General features: G+C 41.5%; 1 protein-coding gene across 1 annotated transcript in view; it reads right to left on the reverse strand.

Annotated features, from left to right (window-relative positions):
* Positions 1-6256: 6256 nt before the first annotated feature.
* Positions 6257-16894, reverse strand: part of LOC128702019 (uncharacterized) — an 11918-nt gene continuing 1280 nt past the window's right edge. The window contains exons 2-5 of the mRNA XM_070101405.1: positions 12238-12370; positions 10437-10612; positions 8650-8747; positions 6257-7186 (exon numbers count right to left, since the gene is read on the reverse strand). Coding sequence (XP_069957506.1) covers positions 6982-7186; positions 8650-8747; positions 10437-10612; positions 12238-12370 — 612 coding nt within the window. The 3' untranslated portion in view covers positions 6257-6981. The remainder of the gene's footprint in view (positions 7187-8649; positions 8748-10436; positions 10613-12237; positions 12371-16894) is intronic.

Here is a 16894-nt window from a genome sequence, read left to right on the forward strand (position 1 = left end):
TTTTAACTCATTGATGACTTAGGCTCCCAGATGTTCTGTATTGTTGTCTGGTAAGACACCGAGTTATTTTCTTCTGGTAAGACACCGAGTTATTTTCTTCTGGTAAGACACCGAGTTATTTTCTTCTGGTAAGACACCGAGTTATTTTCTTCTGGTAAGACACCGAGTTATTTTCTTCTGGTATGACACCGAGTTATTTTCTTCTGGTAAGACACCGAGTTATTTTCTTCTGGTAAGACACCGAGTTATTTTCTTCTGGTAAGACACCGAGTTATTTTCTTCTGGTAAGACACCGAGTTATTTTCTTCTGGTAAGACACCGAGTTATTTTCTTCTGGTAAGACACCGAGTTATTTTCTTCTGGTATGACACCGAGTTATTTTCTTCTGCTAAGACACCGAGTTATTTTCTTCTGGTAAGACACCAAGTTATTTTCTTCTGGTAAGACACCGAGTTATTTTCTTCTGGTAAGACACCGAGTTATTTTCTTCTGGTAAGACACCGAGTTATTTTCTTCTGGTAAGACACCAAGTTATTTTCTTCTCACAAACTTATAATTTTACACTTGTCCACACTGAAATGTAGACAAGTGTAAGGTATATACAGTGAGAGAAATACACCTCTCAGTATATATACAGTGAGAGAAATACACCTCTCAGTATATATACAGTGAGAGAAATACACCTCTCAGTATTTATTTATTTATTTATTTATTTCCAATTTGTGCACACATACAGAGGTACAAAAAAAATACAGATAAGAGCAGTATGCCAAAGCCACTTATACTATGCATAGCATTACGGGCTGGCTTAAAATTAACTTAAGATTAACTAAGCAATGATTATTATTATTATTATAATCAAAAAGAAGCGCTAAGCCACAAGGACTATACAGCTCTGCTACTAAGCAATGATGAAATCAGTGATAAAACATTAATGTAAACAGATAACTATAAAGCACAAGTGAGTATTACAAAGACAGGTCATATGGTTGCATTCAGTTAGGTAGTGTATTTAAAAAATAATAAAGTTAGATTGGGTTTTAGGTTTAACATTTATGTGATATAATTGTGAGAAACATTTAAGATATACAATTTATAATGTTCAGTTATTCAGTATTTATTTGGTTTTGGGTGAGTAAGTAATCTTTGAGAAGAGACTTGAATTTATAAACAGGTTGTGTTTCTTTTATATTTACAGGTAATGAATTCCAGATTTTAGGGCCTTTTATGTGCATTTAGTTTTTGCATAGTGTGAGATGGACACGAGGAACATCAAAGAGTGATCTGTGCCTTGTGTTATGGTCATGTGTTCTGTTGAGGTTGGCAAGGAGATGTTTGAGGGGAGGGTTAATATCAGAGTTAAGTGTTCTATGTATGTAATAGGTGCAGTAATAAGTATGGATGTTTTGTATGGTGAGTAGGTTTAGTGTATTGAATATTGGTGGAGTGTGCTGCCTGTAGTGAGAATTTGTTATCATTCTAACTGCAGCCTTTTGTTGGGTAATTAGTGGTCTGAGATGGTTAATTGTTGTTGAGCCCCATGCACAAATTCCATAGGTGAGATAGGGGTAAATAAGAGAGTGATATAGGGCCAGGAGGGCTGACTGTGGAACATAGTACCGTATCTTCGATAGTATGCCTACAGTCTTGGAAATTTTCTTAGAAATTTGATGTATATGTGTATGAAATTTGAGTCTATTATCAAGGTGGATTCCTAAGAATTTTCCCTCTGTTAGTTTTGTGATAGGTGATCCATTTATCATTATGTTAAGAGGGACATCTGTAGCTCTGTTACCAAACTGAATGAAGTAGGTTTTGTCAATGTTTAGTGTAAGTTTGTTAGTCCTCATCCAGGTAGATATTTTCTGTAATTCGGTATTTACAGTATTGGCTAGCGTGACTGGGCTCGGGTGAGAGAAGACGTATGTAGTGTCATCTGCAAATAGTGTGGGTTTGAGTAATTGCGAAGCATTTGGAAGGTCATTTATGTATAGGAGAAAGAGAAGAGGGCCAAGGACACTTCCCTGTGGGACACCAACTGTAATTGGTTGTGCAGAAGAGTTTGCCCCATTTGCGTACACATATTGGCTTCTGTTGCTGAGGTAAGACTTGAGGTAGTTGAGGGAGTGCCCTCTTATACCATAGTGTGACAATTTTACGTGGAGCAAGTCATGGTCAACTGTATCAAAAGCTTTACGTAAGTCAATGAAGATCCCCAGTGGGACTTCTTTTTTCTCTATTGCAGTGTATATATGTTCTAGCATGTGTATAATAGCATCATTAGTATTTTTATTAGGCCTGAATCCAAATTGGCAGGGGTTGAGTATGTTTTGGGAGATAAGGTAGGAGTAGATTCGTTTATGAATTAATTTTTCGAAGATTTTTGAGAGAGGGTGTAAGTTGGATATTGGCCTATAGTTATTCAACTCTGTTTGGTCTCCTCCTTTGTGGATCGGGGTGACCCTTGCTATTTTGAGTACTGTAGGGAAGGTGGAGGATTCAATGGATTTGTTAAAGAGTGTTGCAATGATTGGTGATAGCACTTGTGACACTTTTTTGTATATAAAGGGTGGTAAGGTATTTAAATCTCCTGCCTTGTTTTTTAGTGCGTTGATAATAAGGGAGACTTCGTATGGGTTAGTCGGAGCTAGGAACAGTGTGTTCGGGTAGTTGCCGGTGAGGTAGTCATTTGGTGGGGTATCTGAGCTTGGGATTTTATTGGCAAGGTTTTGTCCTATAGTGGAGAAGAAATCATTGAGTCTGTTTGCTGTTTCTGTTGGTGGGAGTTGGGGTTCATCTGTTTTTGCTAATTTTATTTCGCTATTTCGTGATATCTTTTTTGTTCCCAGAATTTCTGATAGGGTTTTCCAGGTCTTTTTTATATCACCTCGTAAGTTGGATAATCTGTTCTCATAATACAATTTTTTTGCCCTTCTTATCAGGCTGGTTAGGATTGACGAGTAACGTTTTGTTTGGTCTCTGGTTATGTGACCCATTCTGTACTGTTTTTCATATTGGTGTTTTGTATTTATGGATTTGAGAATGCTGGGTGTTAGCCAGGGACTGTTCAGTCTCTTTGCTGTCATCTGTTTAGTTTTTTTAGGGCAGTGCTTGTTATAGAGGTATTGGGTTTTTTTTAGAAAATTATTAATACATTCGTCAATATCTGTATAGGTTTCTAGCTCAGTGTGCCAATCAATGTTTGCTATTGCTGTTGTGAAGTTATTAATGGCTGCCTCATTGTGAAGTCTGAAGGTGACTTTAGTAGTGTCTTGGGGTAGTTTACCAAGAGTTGTTATGAGGAAAGTAGGGTAGTGGTCTGTGGTATTATCTGTAATTATGCCTGATTTTAAAAGGGATATGGTGTTGGTCCAGATGTGGTCAAGTAGGGAAACACTAGTCTCTGTAACTCTTGTAGGTTTTGTTACTGTTGGTAGTAACATACAGTTACTCATTGTGTTTGTGAATTCAGTAACGTGTGGGTCCTGGTCTTGCAGGAGATTTATATTGAAGTCACCTGAGAGTAGTAAGTGATCTTTGTTCATGCGTGCATCAGTTATCATACTTCCTAGATTTTGACTAAATTGGCTAATGTTTGACTGTGGAACTCTGTAGATGTTTATCAATGTGAGAGGTTTTTGTAGGTACTTTGATTTGAATTTAGCTATTATATATTCCCCATGTTCATCCCTTGTGCAAGTATTAGTGATACATTCTAGTTGGTCTGAGTAGTATATGGCTGTGCCACCCCCTTGTTGATCTGGCCTACAGTTGTGTATGGCTGTGTAACCAGGAATGGCATAGACATCTGTACTATCAGGCTTTAGCCAGGTTTCAGTTAGTGTAATGATGGACATATTGGCATGTAAGGAATTTAGTAATGCTATGAGGTCATCGTAATGCTTGCTTAAAGATCTGATATTGTAGTTAAATATAGTTATGTTGTTGTTGGCACTGAGAAGTGCCTTTGATTGTTCTGCAGTGTAGTAATTACAGTTACTGTTTGATTCATTTAAGTCATTAAATAAGAGGTTGGTATCAGGATCAATGCTTGTAATCATAAGATTTGTAGTGAATCTATAGTTTGAATTAAGTATAAAACAAAGTAAATAGTCTTAAGCTAAAAAATAGCACCTGGATTATTTAACAAATGTAAAATAATGAGCTAAGGGACTAATACAAATAAAGTGACGATCAAATAGTGGAGCTTGAGTATATATACAGTGAGAGAAATACACCTCTCAGTATATATACAGTGAGAGAAATACACCTCTCAGTATATATACAGTGAGAGAAATACACCTCTCAGTATATATACAGTGAGAGAAATACACCTCTCAGTATATATACACTGAGAGAAATACACCTCTCAGTATATATACAGTGAGAGAAATACACCTCTCAGTATATATACAGTGAGAGAAATACACCTCTCAGTATATATATAGTGAGAGAAATACACCTCTCAGTATATATATAGTGAGAGAAATACACCTCTCAGTATATATATAGTGAGAGAAATACACCTCTCAGTATATATATAGTGAGAGATATACACCTCTCAGTATATATACAGTGAGAGATACACGCCTCTCAGTATATATACAGTGAGAGATATACACCTCTCAGTATATATACAGTGAGAGATACACGCCTCTCAGTATATATACAGTGAGAGATATACGCCTCTCAGTATATATACAGTGAGAGATATACACCTCTCAGTATACATATAGTGAGAGATATGCACCTCTCAGTATATATACACTGAGAGATATACACCTCTCAGTATATATATAGTGAGAGATATACACCTCTCAGTATATATACACTGAGAGATATACACCTCTCAGTATATATACAGTGAGCGATATACACCTCTCAGTATACATATAGTGAGAGATATACACTTCTCAGTATATATACACTGAGAGATATACACCTCTCAGTACATATACAGTGAGAGATATACACCTCTCAGTATATATACAGTGAGCGATATACACCTCTCAGTATATATACAGTGAGAGATATACACCTCTCAGTATATATACACTGAGAGATATATACCTCTCAGTACATATACAGTAAGAGATATACACCTCTCAGTATATATACACTGAGAGATATACACCTCTCAGTATATATACACTGAGAGATATACACCTCTCAGTATATATACAGTGAGAGATATACACCTCTCAGTATATATACACTGAGAGATATACACCTCTCAGTATATATACAGTGAGAGATATACACCTCTCAGTATATATACAGTGAGATATACCCCTCTCAGTATATATACAGTGAGATATATCCCTCTCAGTATATATACAGTGAGATATACACCTCTCAGTATATATACAGTGAGATATACACCTCTCAGTATATATACAGTGAGATATACACCTCTCAGTATATATACAGTGAGATATACACCTCTCAGTACATATACACTGAGAGATATACACCTCTCAGTATAAATACAGTGAGAGATATGCACCTCTCAGTATATATACAGTGAGATATACCCCTCTCAGTATATATACAGTGAGATATACCCCTCTCAGTATATATACAGTGAGATATACACCTCTCAGTATATATACAGTGAGATATACACCTCTCAGTATATATACAGTGAGATATACACCTCTCAGTATATATACAGTGAGATATACACCTCTCAGTATATATACAGTGAGATATACACCTCTCAGTATATATACAGTGAGATATACACCTCGCAGTATATATACAGTGAGATATACACCTCGCAGTATATATACACAGAGATATACACTTGTCAGTATATATACACAGAGATATACACTTGTCACTGTACACAACCAGTCTTAAGAATGAATTACATTCACATGCTCAAACCTATCGTGATGAAAGTTCAAAATACAGAGGGAAAGAAAGTCTTCAATACAACTTAATTTATTATAAATATACATCGATGTATGAGTCAAGAATTGACTCACAAAAAATTATATTATAAGTCCCAGAATTTAAAAAAATATTGAACAATTAAGCTATTACGACACTCACTAATTACCAATTAAATTTTTAATGAAAAGGAATTAAAAACTTAAAATATAAATGATTGTAATAACCTAAAGAATATTATATATACATATATATATATATATATATATATATATATATATATATATATATATATATATATATATATATATATATATATATATATATATATATATATATTATATATATATATATATATATATATATATATATATATATATATTTGTTATGGTTGATGGCCGTCCTGTTACTGGTATCATTCTTGTTCCAACACAATCACTTGTGGTGATGGGATAACTAATTCCTTCAACATTCAAGATAATTTGCTTTGTGTCTGGTTATACATTATTGTGTTTGTTTTACTGACTGGTAGTTATTTTGTTGTGGTGCTTTTATGTGTAAAGAAAAGACCTTGTTGTGGCTTGTACCTGGTAATGGAAGGGTAAACTTAGTGACTGTCACCTACGGTAGAGATGGAAGGGTAGATTTAGTAAGTGTTACTAATGGAAGAGTAGATTTAGTAAGTGTTACTAATGGAAGAGTAGATTTAGTAAGTGTTACTAATGGAAGAGTAGATTTAGTAAGTGTTACTAATGGAAGAGTAGATTTAGTAAGTGTTACTAATGGAAGAGTAGATTTAGTAAGTGTTACTAATGGAAGAGTAGATTTAGTAAGTGTTACTAATGGAAGAGTAGATTTAGTAAGTGTTACTAATGGAAGAGTAGATTTAGTAAGTGTTACTAATGGAAGAGTAGATTTAGTAAGTGTTACTAATGGAAGAGTAGATTTAGTGTCACTAGTGGAAGAGATTGATGGGTAGAGTTAATGATTGTCACTAGTGGGAGGTAAAGAAGGGAAGGTTATGAGAGAGGAACTCTAATAATGGGAAGGGAGAAAGCCAGGACTTAACTCCTGGTTCCACTGCATTTAGAAAACATCAATGTTAAGTCTTGAAGCAAAGTACTGCCAGAGTCTGAGCTGAGGCATGTTGATGATCCTCTCAGCTGGTACAGGACAGCTGGCGTAGGCTCTAGCACAGTTTTCAATGGGTGAGGTGAAACCCTCACGAGCAGCAGTCATGTACTTCCACATCAGAGAGTCTGACTTCATTGTAACTGGCCCATTAATAAGCCTGTTGGGAGAGAAGGTCATTAGAAAGTCTTTCATTGTATCTGGTCCATTAACAAGCCTGTCGAAATATAATGCCATTAGAGAGTCTAGCTTCATTGTATCTAGGCCATTAACTAGCCTGATGGGATAGGTCATTATTGACTCTAACTTCATTGTAACTAGCCCATTAACAAGCCTGTTGGAACAGTATATAGCAACGTCACAACAGGAGCAACGGGAGTTAGTTAAATACAACGAGAATAATTGATTTTATCCAGTGATTGGCTGTTGTGAGTCGGACATGTTAGAGTAACAGTAGGGACTTGTCTGCTGCAGGTGTGTGATGTCAGTGTTAAGGTGTCTGCTGCAAGTGTGTGATGTCAGTGTTAATGTGTCTGCTGCAGGTGTGTGATGTCAGTGTTAATGTGTCTGCTGCAGGTGTGTGATGTCAGTGCTAATGTGTCTGCTGCAGGTGTGTGATGTCAGTGCTAATGTGTCTGCTGCAGATGTGTGATGTCAGTGTTAATGTGTCTGCTGCAGGTGTGTGATGTCAGTGCTAATGTGTCTGCTGCAGATGTGTGATGTCAGTGTTAATGTGTCTGCTGCAGGTGTGTGATGTCAGTGCTAATGTGTCTGCTGCAGATGTGTGATGTCAGTGTTAATGTGTCTGCTGCAGGTGTGTGTTGCCAGTGTTAGTTTGTCTGCCGCAGGTGTGTGTTGCCAGTGTTAATGTGTCTGCTGCAGGTGTGTGTTGCCAGTGTTAGTGTGTCTGCCGCAGGTGTGTGTTGCCAGTGTTAGTGTGTCTGCCGCAGGTGTGTGTTGCCAGTGTTAGTGTGTCTGCTGCAGGTGTGTGTTGCCAGTGTTAGTGTGTCTGCCGCAGGTGTGTGTTGCCAGTGTTAATGTGTCTGCTGCAGGTGTGTGTTGCCAGTGTTAGTGTGTCTGCCGCAGGTGTGTGTTGCCAGTGTTAGTGTGTCTGCTGCAGGTGTGTGTTGCCAGTGTTAGTGTGTCTGCTGCAGGTGTGTGTTGCCAGTCTTAGTGTGTCTGCGCAGGTGTGTGTTGCCAGTGTTAGTGTGTCTGCTGCAGGTGTGTGATGCCAGTGTTAGTGTGTCTGCTGCAGGTGTGTGTTGCCAGTGTTAGTGTGTCTGCTGCAGGTGTGTGTTGCCGGTGTTAGTGTGTATGCTGCAGGTGTGTGATGCCAGTGCTAGTGTGTCTGCTGCAGGTGTGTGATGCCAGTGTTAGTGTGTCTGCTGCAGGTGTGTGTTGCCAGTGTTAGTGTGTCTGCTGCAGGTGTGTGTTGCCAGTGTTAGTGTGTCTGCTGCAGGTGTGTGTTGCCAGTGTTAGTGTGTCTGCTGCAGGTGTGTGTTGCCAGTGTTAGTGTGTCTGCTGCAGGTGTGTGTTGCCAGTGTTAATGTGTCTGCTGCAGGTGTGTGTTGCCAGAGTTAGTGTGTCTGCTGCAGGTGTGTGATGGTTCAAGACTGACAGTACCTGAGTTCCTTCATGAAGATCTGGCTGATGGGGAAGAAAGTGTCAGGGTCAGCTGTCAGCTCACAGATCAGTCGCTCCTGACACGACAGCACCGGCAGCTGTCAGGAAAAAATACTTCTCTAACACAAAAAATACACAACTCATACACCAAAATAAAGAGAATTGTGCAAGAAAATAGTGAGAAAATTAAAAAGAAAGCTTAATAGAAGAAAAGAAAGCTTAATAGAAGAAAAGAAAGCTTAATAGAAGAAAAGAAAGCTTAATAGAAGAAAAGAAAGCTTAATAGAAGAAAAGAAAGCTTAATATGAGAAAAGAAAGATTAATAGAAGAAAAGAAAGCTTAATAGAAGAAAAGAAAGCTTAATAGAAGAAAAGAAAGCTTAATAGAAGAAAAGAAAGCTTAATAGAAGAAAAGAAAGCTTAATAGAAGAAAAGAAAGCTTAATAGAAGAAAAGAAAGCTTAATAGAAGAAAAGAAAGCTAATAGAAGAAAAGAAAGCTAATAGAAGAAAAGAAAGCTAATAGAAGAAAAGAAAGCTTAATAGAATAAAAGAAAGCTTAAAAATATATTTATATTTCTAAAAATATATCTATATTTCTCATTTTTGGGTGAGGATTATCACCAGTAACAACAACCAGTAACTACCATGAACCATGACAACCGTAAGACTACCATTATTACCAGTAACCACCACCAATAACTACCATGAACCATGACAACCATAAGACTACCATTATTACCAGTAACTACCACAATCACAATACTGTTATTACCACCAGTAACTCCACCATGATCCATAACAACCATAAGACTACCAATACTACCAGTAACTACCACAATCCTAAAACTACCACTACCACCAGTAACCCCCTACCAGGAACCCCCGTCCCTCTCCACAGAGCACTTCAGTATCAAAAACCAGTACATTAGTTCTTCAACTTACGAGCACATGATACAGTAAGACTTCAACTTACGAACACATGATACAGTAAGACTTCAACTTACGAACACATGATACAGTAAGACTTCAACTTACGAACACATGATACAGTAAAACTTCAACTTACGAACACATGATACAGTAAAACTTCAACTTACGAACACATTATACAGTAAAACTTCAACTTACGAACACATGATACAGTAAGACTTCAACTTACGAACACATTATACAGTAAAACTTCAACTTACGAACACATGATACAGTAAGACTTCAACTTACGAACACATTATACAGTAAAACTTCAACTTACGAACACATTATACAGTAAAACTTCAACTTACGAACACATTACACAGTAAAACTTCAACTTACGAACACATTATACAGTAAAACTTCAACTTACGAACACATTATACAGTAAAACTTCAACTTACGAACACATTACACAGTAAAACTTCAACTTACGAACACATTACACAGTAAAACTTCAACTTACGAACACATTACACAGTAAAACTTCAACTTACGAACACATTATACAGTAAAACTTCAACTTACGAACACATTACACAGTAAAACTTCAACTTACGAACACATTATACAGTAAAACTTCAACTTACGAACACATTATACAGTAAAACTTCAACTTACGAACACATTATACAGTAAAACTTCAACTTACGAACACATTATACAGTAAAACTTCAACTTACGAACACATTGGGGACATTATGTATCGTGTATAATAATGATATACAAAATACAGAAACTTTTCAAAGTATCTGTCATTCGAGAGCTTACTGTACTAAACCTATGGCTAAAAACCACCGGGTTTAACACTAAACCTCGAGATGGGCGAAGTAAATAGTGAGTTTCATGAGTGGAAGTTCATAGGCTGGGTCCCAAGTGAGGTCCTCTGGTGCCAGCTCTCTCACTACGCTGCTCTGCACTTGTAACGACCTGCCGTTGACCGGTGCCAGTGTGGGCAGTGCCAGGGACACTGCGATGTTCATCAGAAAACCTGGAAACATAGAGAAAACACGGTATGGAAAACATGTGTAAATTTTGGGTTTATAAGTTGTGGACCGTAATGTTGGTGTAGGGTGTGTGGCACTGTAGTTATGGTGCACAGTGTAGGGTGTGTGGCACTGTAGTTATGGTGCACAGTGTAGGGTGTGTGGCACTGTAGTTATGGTGCACAGTGTAGGGTGTGTGGCACTGTAGTTATGGTGCACAGTGTAGGGTGTGTGGCACTGTAGTTATGGTGCACAGTGTAGGGTGTGTGGCACTGTAGTTATGGTGCACAGTGTAGGGTGTGTGGCACTGTAGTTATGGTGCACAGTATAGGGTGTTTGGCACTGTAGTTATGGTGCACAGTGTAGGGTGTGTGGCACTGTAGTTATGGTGCAAAGTGTAGGGTGTGTGGCACTGTAGTTATGGTGCACAGTGTAGGGTGTGTGGCACTGTAGTTATGGTGCACAGTGTAGGGTGTGTGGCACTGTAGTTATGGTGCACAGTGTAGGGTGTGTGGCACTGTAGTTATGGTGCACAGTGTAGGGTGTGTGGCACTGTAGTTATGGTGCACAGTGTAGGGTGTGTGGCACTGTAGCTATGGTGCACAGTGTAGGGTGTGTGGCACTGTAGTTATGGTGCACAGTGTAGGGTGTGTGGCACTGTAGTTATGGTGCACAGTGTAGGGTGTGTGGCACTGTAGTTATGGTGCACAGTGTAGGGTGTGTGGCACTTTAGTTATGGTGCACAGTGTAGGGTGTGTGGCACTGTAGTTATGGTGCACAGTGTAGGGTGTGTGGCACTGTAGCTATGGTGCACAGTGTAGGGTGTGTGGCACTGTAGTTATGGTGCACAGTATAGGGTGTTTGGCACTGTAGTTATGGTGCACAGTGTAGGGTGTGTGGCACTGTAGTTATGGTGCACAGTGTAGGGTGTGTGGCACTTTAGTTATGGTGCACAGTGTAGGGTGTGTGGCACTGTAGTTATGGTGCACAGTGTAGGGTGTGTGGCACTGTAGCTATGGTGCACAGTGTAGGGTGTGTGGCACTGTAGTTATGGTGCACAGTATAGGGTGTTTGGCACTGTAGTTATGGTGCACAGTGTAGGGTGTGTGGCACTGTAGTTATGGTGCACAGTGTAGGGTGTGTGGCACTGTAGTTATGGTGCACAGTATAGGGTGTTTGGCACTGTAGTTATGGTGCACAGTGTAGGGTGTGTGGCACTGTAGTTATGGTGCACAGTATAGGGTGTTTGGCACTGTAGTTATGGTGCACAGTGTAGGGTGTGTGGCACTGTAGCTATGGTGCACAGTGTAGGGTGTGTAGCACTGTAGTTATGGTGCGCAGTGTAGGGTGTGTGGCACTGTAGCTATGGTGCACAGTGTAGGGTGTGTGGCACTGTAGTTATGGTGCACAGTGTAGGGTGTGTGGCACTGTAGTTATGGTGCACAGTATAGGGTGTTTGGCACTGTAGTTATGGTGCACATTGTAGGGTGTGTGGCACTGTAGTTATGGTGCACAGTATAGGGTGTGTGGCACTGTAGTTATGGTGCACAGTGTAGGGTGAGTGGCACTGTAGTTATGGTGCACAGTGCTAACCATCTTCACCATCCTCAACAATCTTCACCATACTCACCCATCTTCATAGGTAATATAGTGTTGATAAATACGAATCTCTTCTCTCGCTCTCTCGTCTCTGCTCCAACCACCATCACCATCACCATCACCATCACCATCACCAACATCACCACACAGGCACGTATCACCATCTGAAATATTAAATAACAAAGATCTTCTTGCCGAATAACACAAGCGAAAATTTGTGTATGCAGTAATTCCGAAAAAATCATTCTGGAGCTAACGAAAAAAAACATATTTCTTTGCATTTGTTTATTATTAAATTATTGTAAACTTATCTAAAATATATTTTGTTGGATTAGGTTAAATTTAATTACGCTTGTTATTATAAGGTCAGGTAAGTTTTCTAAGGTTCTTTTGGTACAAAATTATTAATTTTTACATTAATATAAATGAAAAAATATATCTTTAAACGTATAAGAGAAAATTTTAGAAAAGACTTAATTTTAAATGAGTTCTTGCTAATTGTCCAGTTTTACCTATTCGGCACGACATATATATATATATATATATATATATATATATATATATATATATATATATATATATATATATATATATATATATATATATATATATATATATATATACACACTATACACTCACAAAGAGTATGGTAGGGTTCCATACCCACACATAGGGTGTGGCAGGGTCACATATCCTCACATAGGGTGTGGTAGGGTCACATATCGTAACATAGGGTGGGAGTAGGGTCACATACCCTCACACAGGGTATGATAGGGTTACATGCCCTCACCTGGGGCATCATACTGTTAGTAAATGGTTGTGCAACAAGGCAGAGTGAGTGTTGCAAATTTATATACACACACACACACACACACACACACACACACACACACACACACACACACACACACACACACACACACACACACACACACACACACACAAACACACACGCACACACACATGCACACACACACACACAAACACACACAAACACACACACACACACACACACACACACACACACACACACACACACACACACACACACACACACACACACACACACACACACACACACACAAACATACACAAACACACACACACACACACACACACACACACACACACACACACACACACACACACCGTATAACACCGAGCATGTCTCCGGAAGCACACATCAATCAGATAACTGCTGCAGCATATGGGCGCCTGGCAAACCTGAGAACAGCATTCCGATACCTTAGTAAGGAATCATTCAAGACACTGTACACCGTGTATGTCAGGCCCATACTGGAGTATGCAGCACCTGTTTGGAACCCGCACTTGATAAAGCACGTCAAGAAACTAGAGAAAGTACAAAGGTTTGCGACAAGGTTAGTTCCAGAGCTAAGGGGAATGTCCTATGAAGAAAGATTAAGGGAAATCGGCCTGACGACACTGGAGGACAGGAGGGTCAGGGGAGACATGATAACGACATATAAAATACTGCGTGGAATAGACAAGGTGGACAAGGACAGGATGTTCCAGGGAGGGGACACAGAAACAAGAGGCCACAATTGGAAGTTGAAGACACAAATGAGTCAGAGAGATAGTAGGAAGTATTTCTTCAGTCATAGAGTTGTAAGGCAGTGGAATAGCCTAGAAAATGACGTAGTGGAGGCAGGAACCATACACAGTTTTAAGACGAGGTTTGATAAAGCTCGTGGAGCGGGGAGAGAGAGGGTCTAGTAGCAACCGGTGAAGAGGCGGGGCCAGGAGCTAGGACTCGACCCCTGCAACCACAAATAGGTGAGTACACACACACACACACACACACACACACACACACAAACACACACACACACACACACACACACACACACACACACACACACAAACACACACACACACACACACACACACACACACACACACACAAACACACACAAACACACACACACACACACACACACACACACACACACACACACACACACACACACACACACACACACACACACACACACACACACACAAACACACACAAACACACACAAACACACACACACACACACACACACACACACAAACACACACACCCCTACTGCCAGAGTGCGAAACATTTACCAGGCTTCCGTTTTACCTTCACGTATAACTTAGTCTGGTACCTCTCTACTTGGTTCTTCTCACTCATCCTACCAACATAAGTTATCTAAGTTCCACCTAACCTCACACGTACGTCAACTAAATCCAACTTCACTACCTAACTTAGTTTAGGAATTCTGGCCCAAAAGACCTTTTTTCTGAACTTGAGTTGAAACTTAGCCAACTTGAGCTAAGTTTTACTCTCAAAAACACGGGCGAATTAACTAAATTTTTTTTTTCAAACTTGGTTGCGTCACCTGTTGCTTGTGATGCATCAAAGATAACTTTGAAATCTAAGTTTGGATAGAATTTTGAGAGGGAGGAGGATGGTTTAGTGTTAGCTTCTAACACGGTGTTAGGGGGCTAGCCTCTAACACGGTGTTAGGGGGGCTAGCTTCTAACACGGTGTTAGGGGGGCTAGCTTCTAACACTGTGTTAGGGGCTAGCTTCTAACACGGTGTTAGGGGGCTAGCTTCTAACACGGTGTTAGGGGCTAGCTTCTAACACGGTGTTAGGGGGCTAGCTTCTAACACGGTGTTAGGGGGGCTAGCTTCTAACACGGTGTTAGGGGGGCTAGCTTCTAACACGGTGTTAGGGGAGCTAGCTTCTAACACGGTGTTAGGGGCAAGCTTCTAACACGGTGTTAGGGGGCTAGCTTCTAACACGGTGTTAGGGGCTAGCTTCTAACACGGTGTTAGGGGGGCTAGCTTCTAACATGGTGTTAGGGAGGCTAGGTTCTAACACGGTGTTAGGGGGGCTAGCTTCTAACACGGTGTTAGGGGCTAGCTTCTAACACGGTGTTAGGGGGGCTAGCTTCTAACACGGTGTTAGGGGGGCTAGCTTCTAACACGGTGTTAGGGGGGCTAGCTTCTAACACGGTGTTAGGGGAGCTAGCTTCTAACACGGTGTTAGGGGCAAGCTTCTAACACGGTGTTAGGGGGCTAGCTTCTAACACGGTGTTAGGGGCTAGCTTCTAACACGGTGTTAGGGGGGCTAGCTTCTAACACGGTGTTAGGGAGGCTAGGTTCTAACACGGTGTTAGGGGGGCTAGCTTCTAACACGGTGTTAGGGGCTAGCTTCTAACACGGTGTTAGGGGGGCTAGCTTCTAACACGGTGTTAGGGGCTAGCTTCTAACACGGTGTTAGGGGCTAGCTTCTAGAACTGTATTCGGAGGCTACTTTCCAGTAATGTGTTAAGGACTACCTTCCAGCACTGTGTTAGGGGGCTAGCTGCCAGCACTGTGTTAGGGGGGGCTAGCTGCCAGCACTGTGTTAGGGGGGCTAGCTGCCAGCACTGTGTTAGGGGGCTAGCTGCCAGCACTGTGTTAGGGGGGGCTAGCTGCCAGAACTGTGTTAGGGGGCTAGCTGCCAGCACTGTGTTAGGGGGCTAGCTGCCAGCACTGTGTTAGGGGGCTAGCTGCCAGCACTGTGTTAGGGGGCTAGCTGCCAGCACTGTGTTAGGGGGGCTAGCTGCCAGCACTGTATTAGGGGGCTAGCTGCTAGCACTGTGTTAGGGGGCTAGCTGTCAGCACTGTGTTAGGGGGCTAGCTGCCAGCACTGTGTTAGGGGGCTAGCTACCAGCACTGTGTTAGGGGGCTAGCTGCCAGCACTGTGTTAGGGGGGGCTAGCTGCCAGCACTGTGTTAGGGGGCTAGCTGCCAGCACTGTGTAAGGGGGGCTAGCTGCCAGCACTGTGTTAGGGGGGCTTGCTTCCAGCAGTGTGTTAGGGGGGCTTGCTGCCAGCACTGTGTTAGGGGGGCTTGCTGCCAGCACTGTGTTAGGGGGCTAGCTGCCAGCACTGTGTTAGGGGGGCTAGCTGCCAGCACTGTGTTAGGGGGGCTAGCTACCAGAACTGTGTTAGAGGGCTAGCTGCAAGCACAGTGTTAGGGGGCTAGCTGCAAGCACTGTGTTAGGGGGCTAGCTGCAAGCACTGTGTTAGGGGACTAGCTGCCAGCACTGTGTTAGGGGGGCTAGCTGCCATCACTGTGTTAGGGGACTAGCTTCCGGCACTGTGTTAGGGGGGGTTAGCTGCCAGCACTGTGTTAGGGGGTTAGCTGCCAGCACTGTGTTAGCGGGTCTAGCTGCCAGCACTGTGTTAGGGGGGCTAGCTGGCAGCACTGTGTTAGGGGGCTAGCTGTCAGCACTGTGTTAGGAGGGGTAGCTGTCAGCACTGTGTTAGGGGGCTAGCTGCCAGCACTGTGATAGGGGGGCTAGCTGTCAGCACTGTGTTAGGGGGCAAGCTGCCAGCACTGTGTGAGGGGGCTAGCTGTCAGCACTGTGTTAGGGGGCTAGCTACCAGCACTGAGTGAAGGGGAGGGGCTAGCTGCCAGCACTGTGTTAGGGGGGTTAGCTGCCAACACTGTGTTAGGGGGGCTAGCTGCCAGCACTGTGTTAGGGGGGCTAGCTACCAGCACTGTGTTATGGGGCTAGCTGTCAGCACTGTGTTAGGGGGCTAGCTGCCAGCACTTTGTTAGAGGGGCTAGCTGCCAGCACTGTGTTAGGGAGCTAGCTGCCTGCATTGTGTTAGGGGGGCTAGCTACCAGCACTGTGTTAGGGGGG

Source organism: Cherax quadricarinatus, chromosome 77, assembly GCF_038502225.1.
Source record: "Cherax quadricarinatus isolate ZL_2023a chromosome 77, ASM3850222v1, whole genome shotgun sequence".
NCBI classification, from domain to species: domain Eukaryota; kingdom Metazoa; phylum Arthropoda; class Malacostraca; order Decapoda; family Parastacidae; genus Cherax; species Cherax quadricarinatus.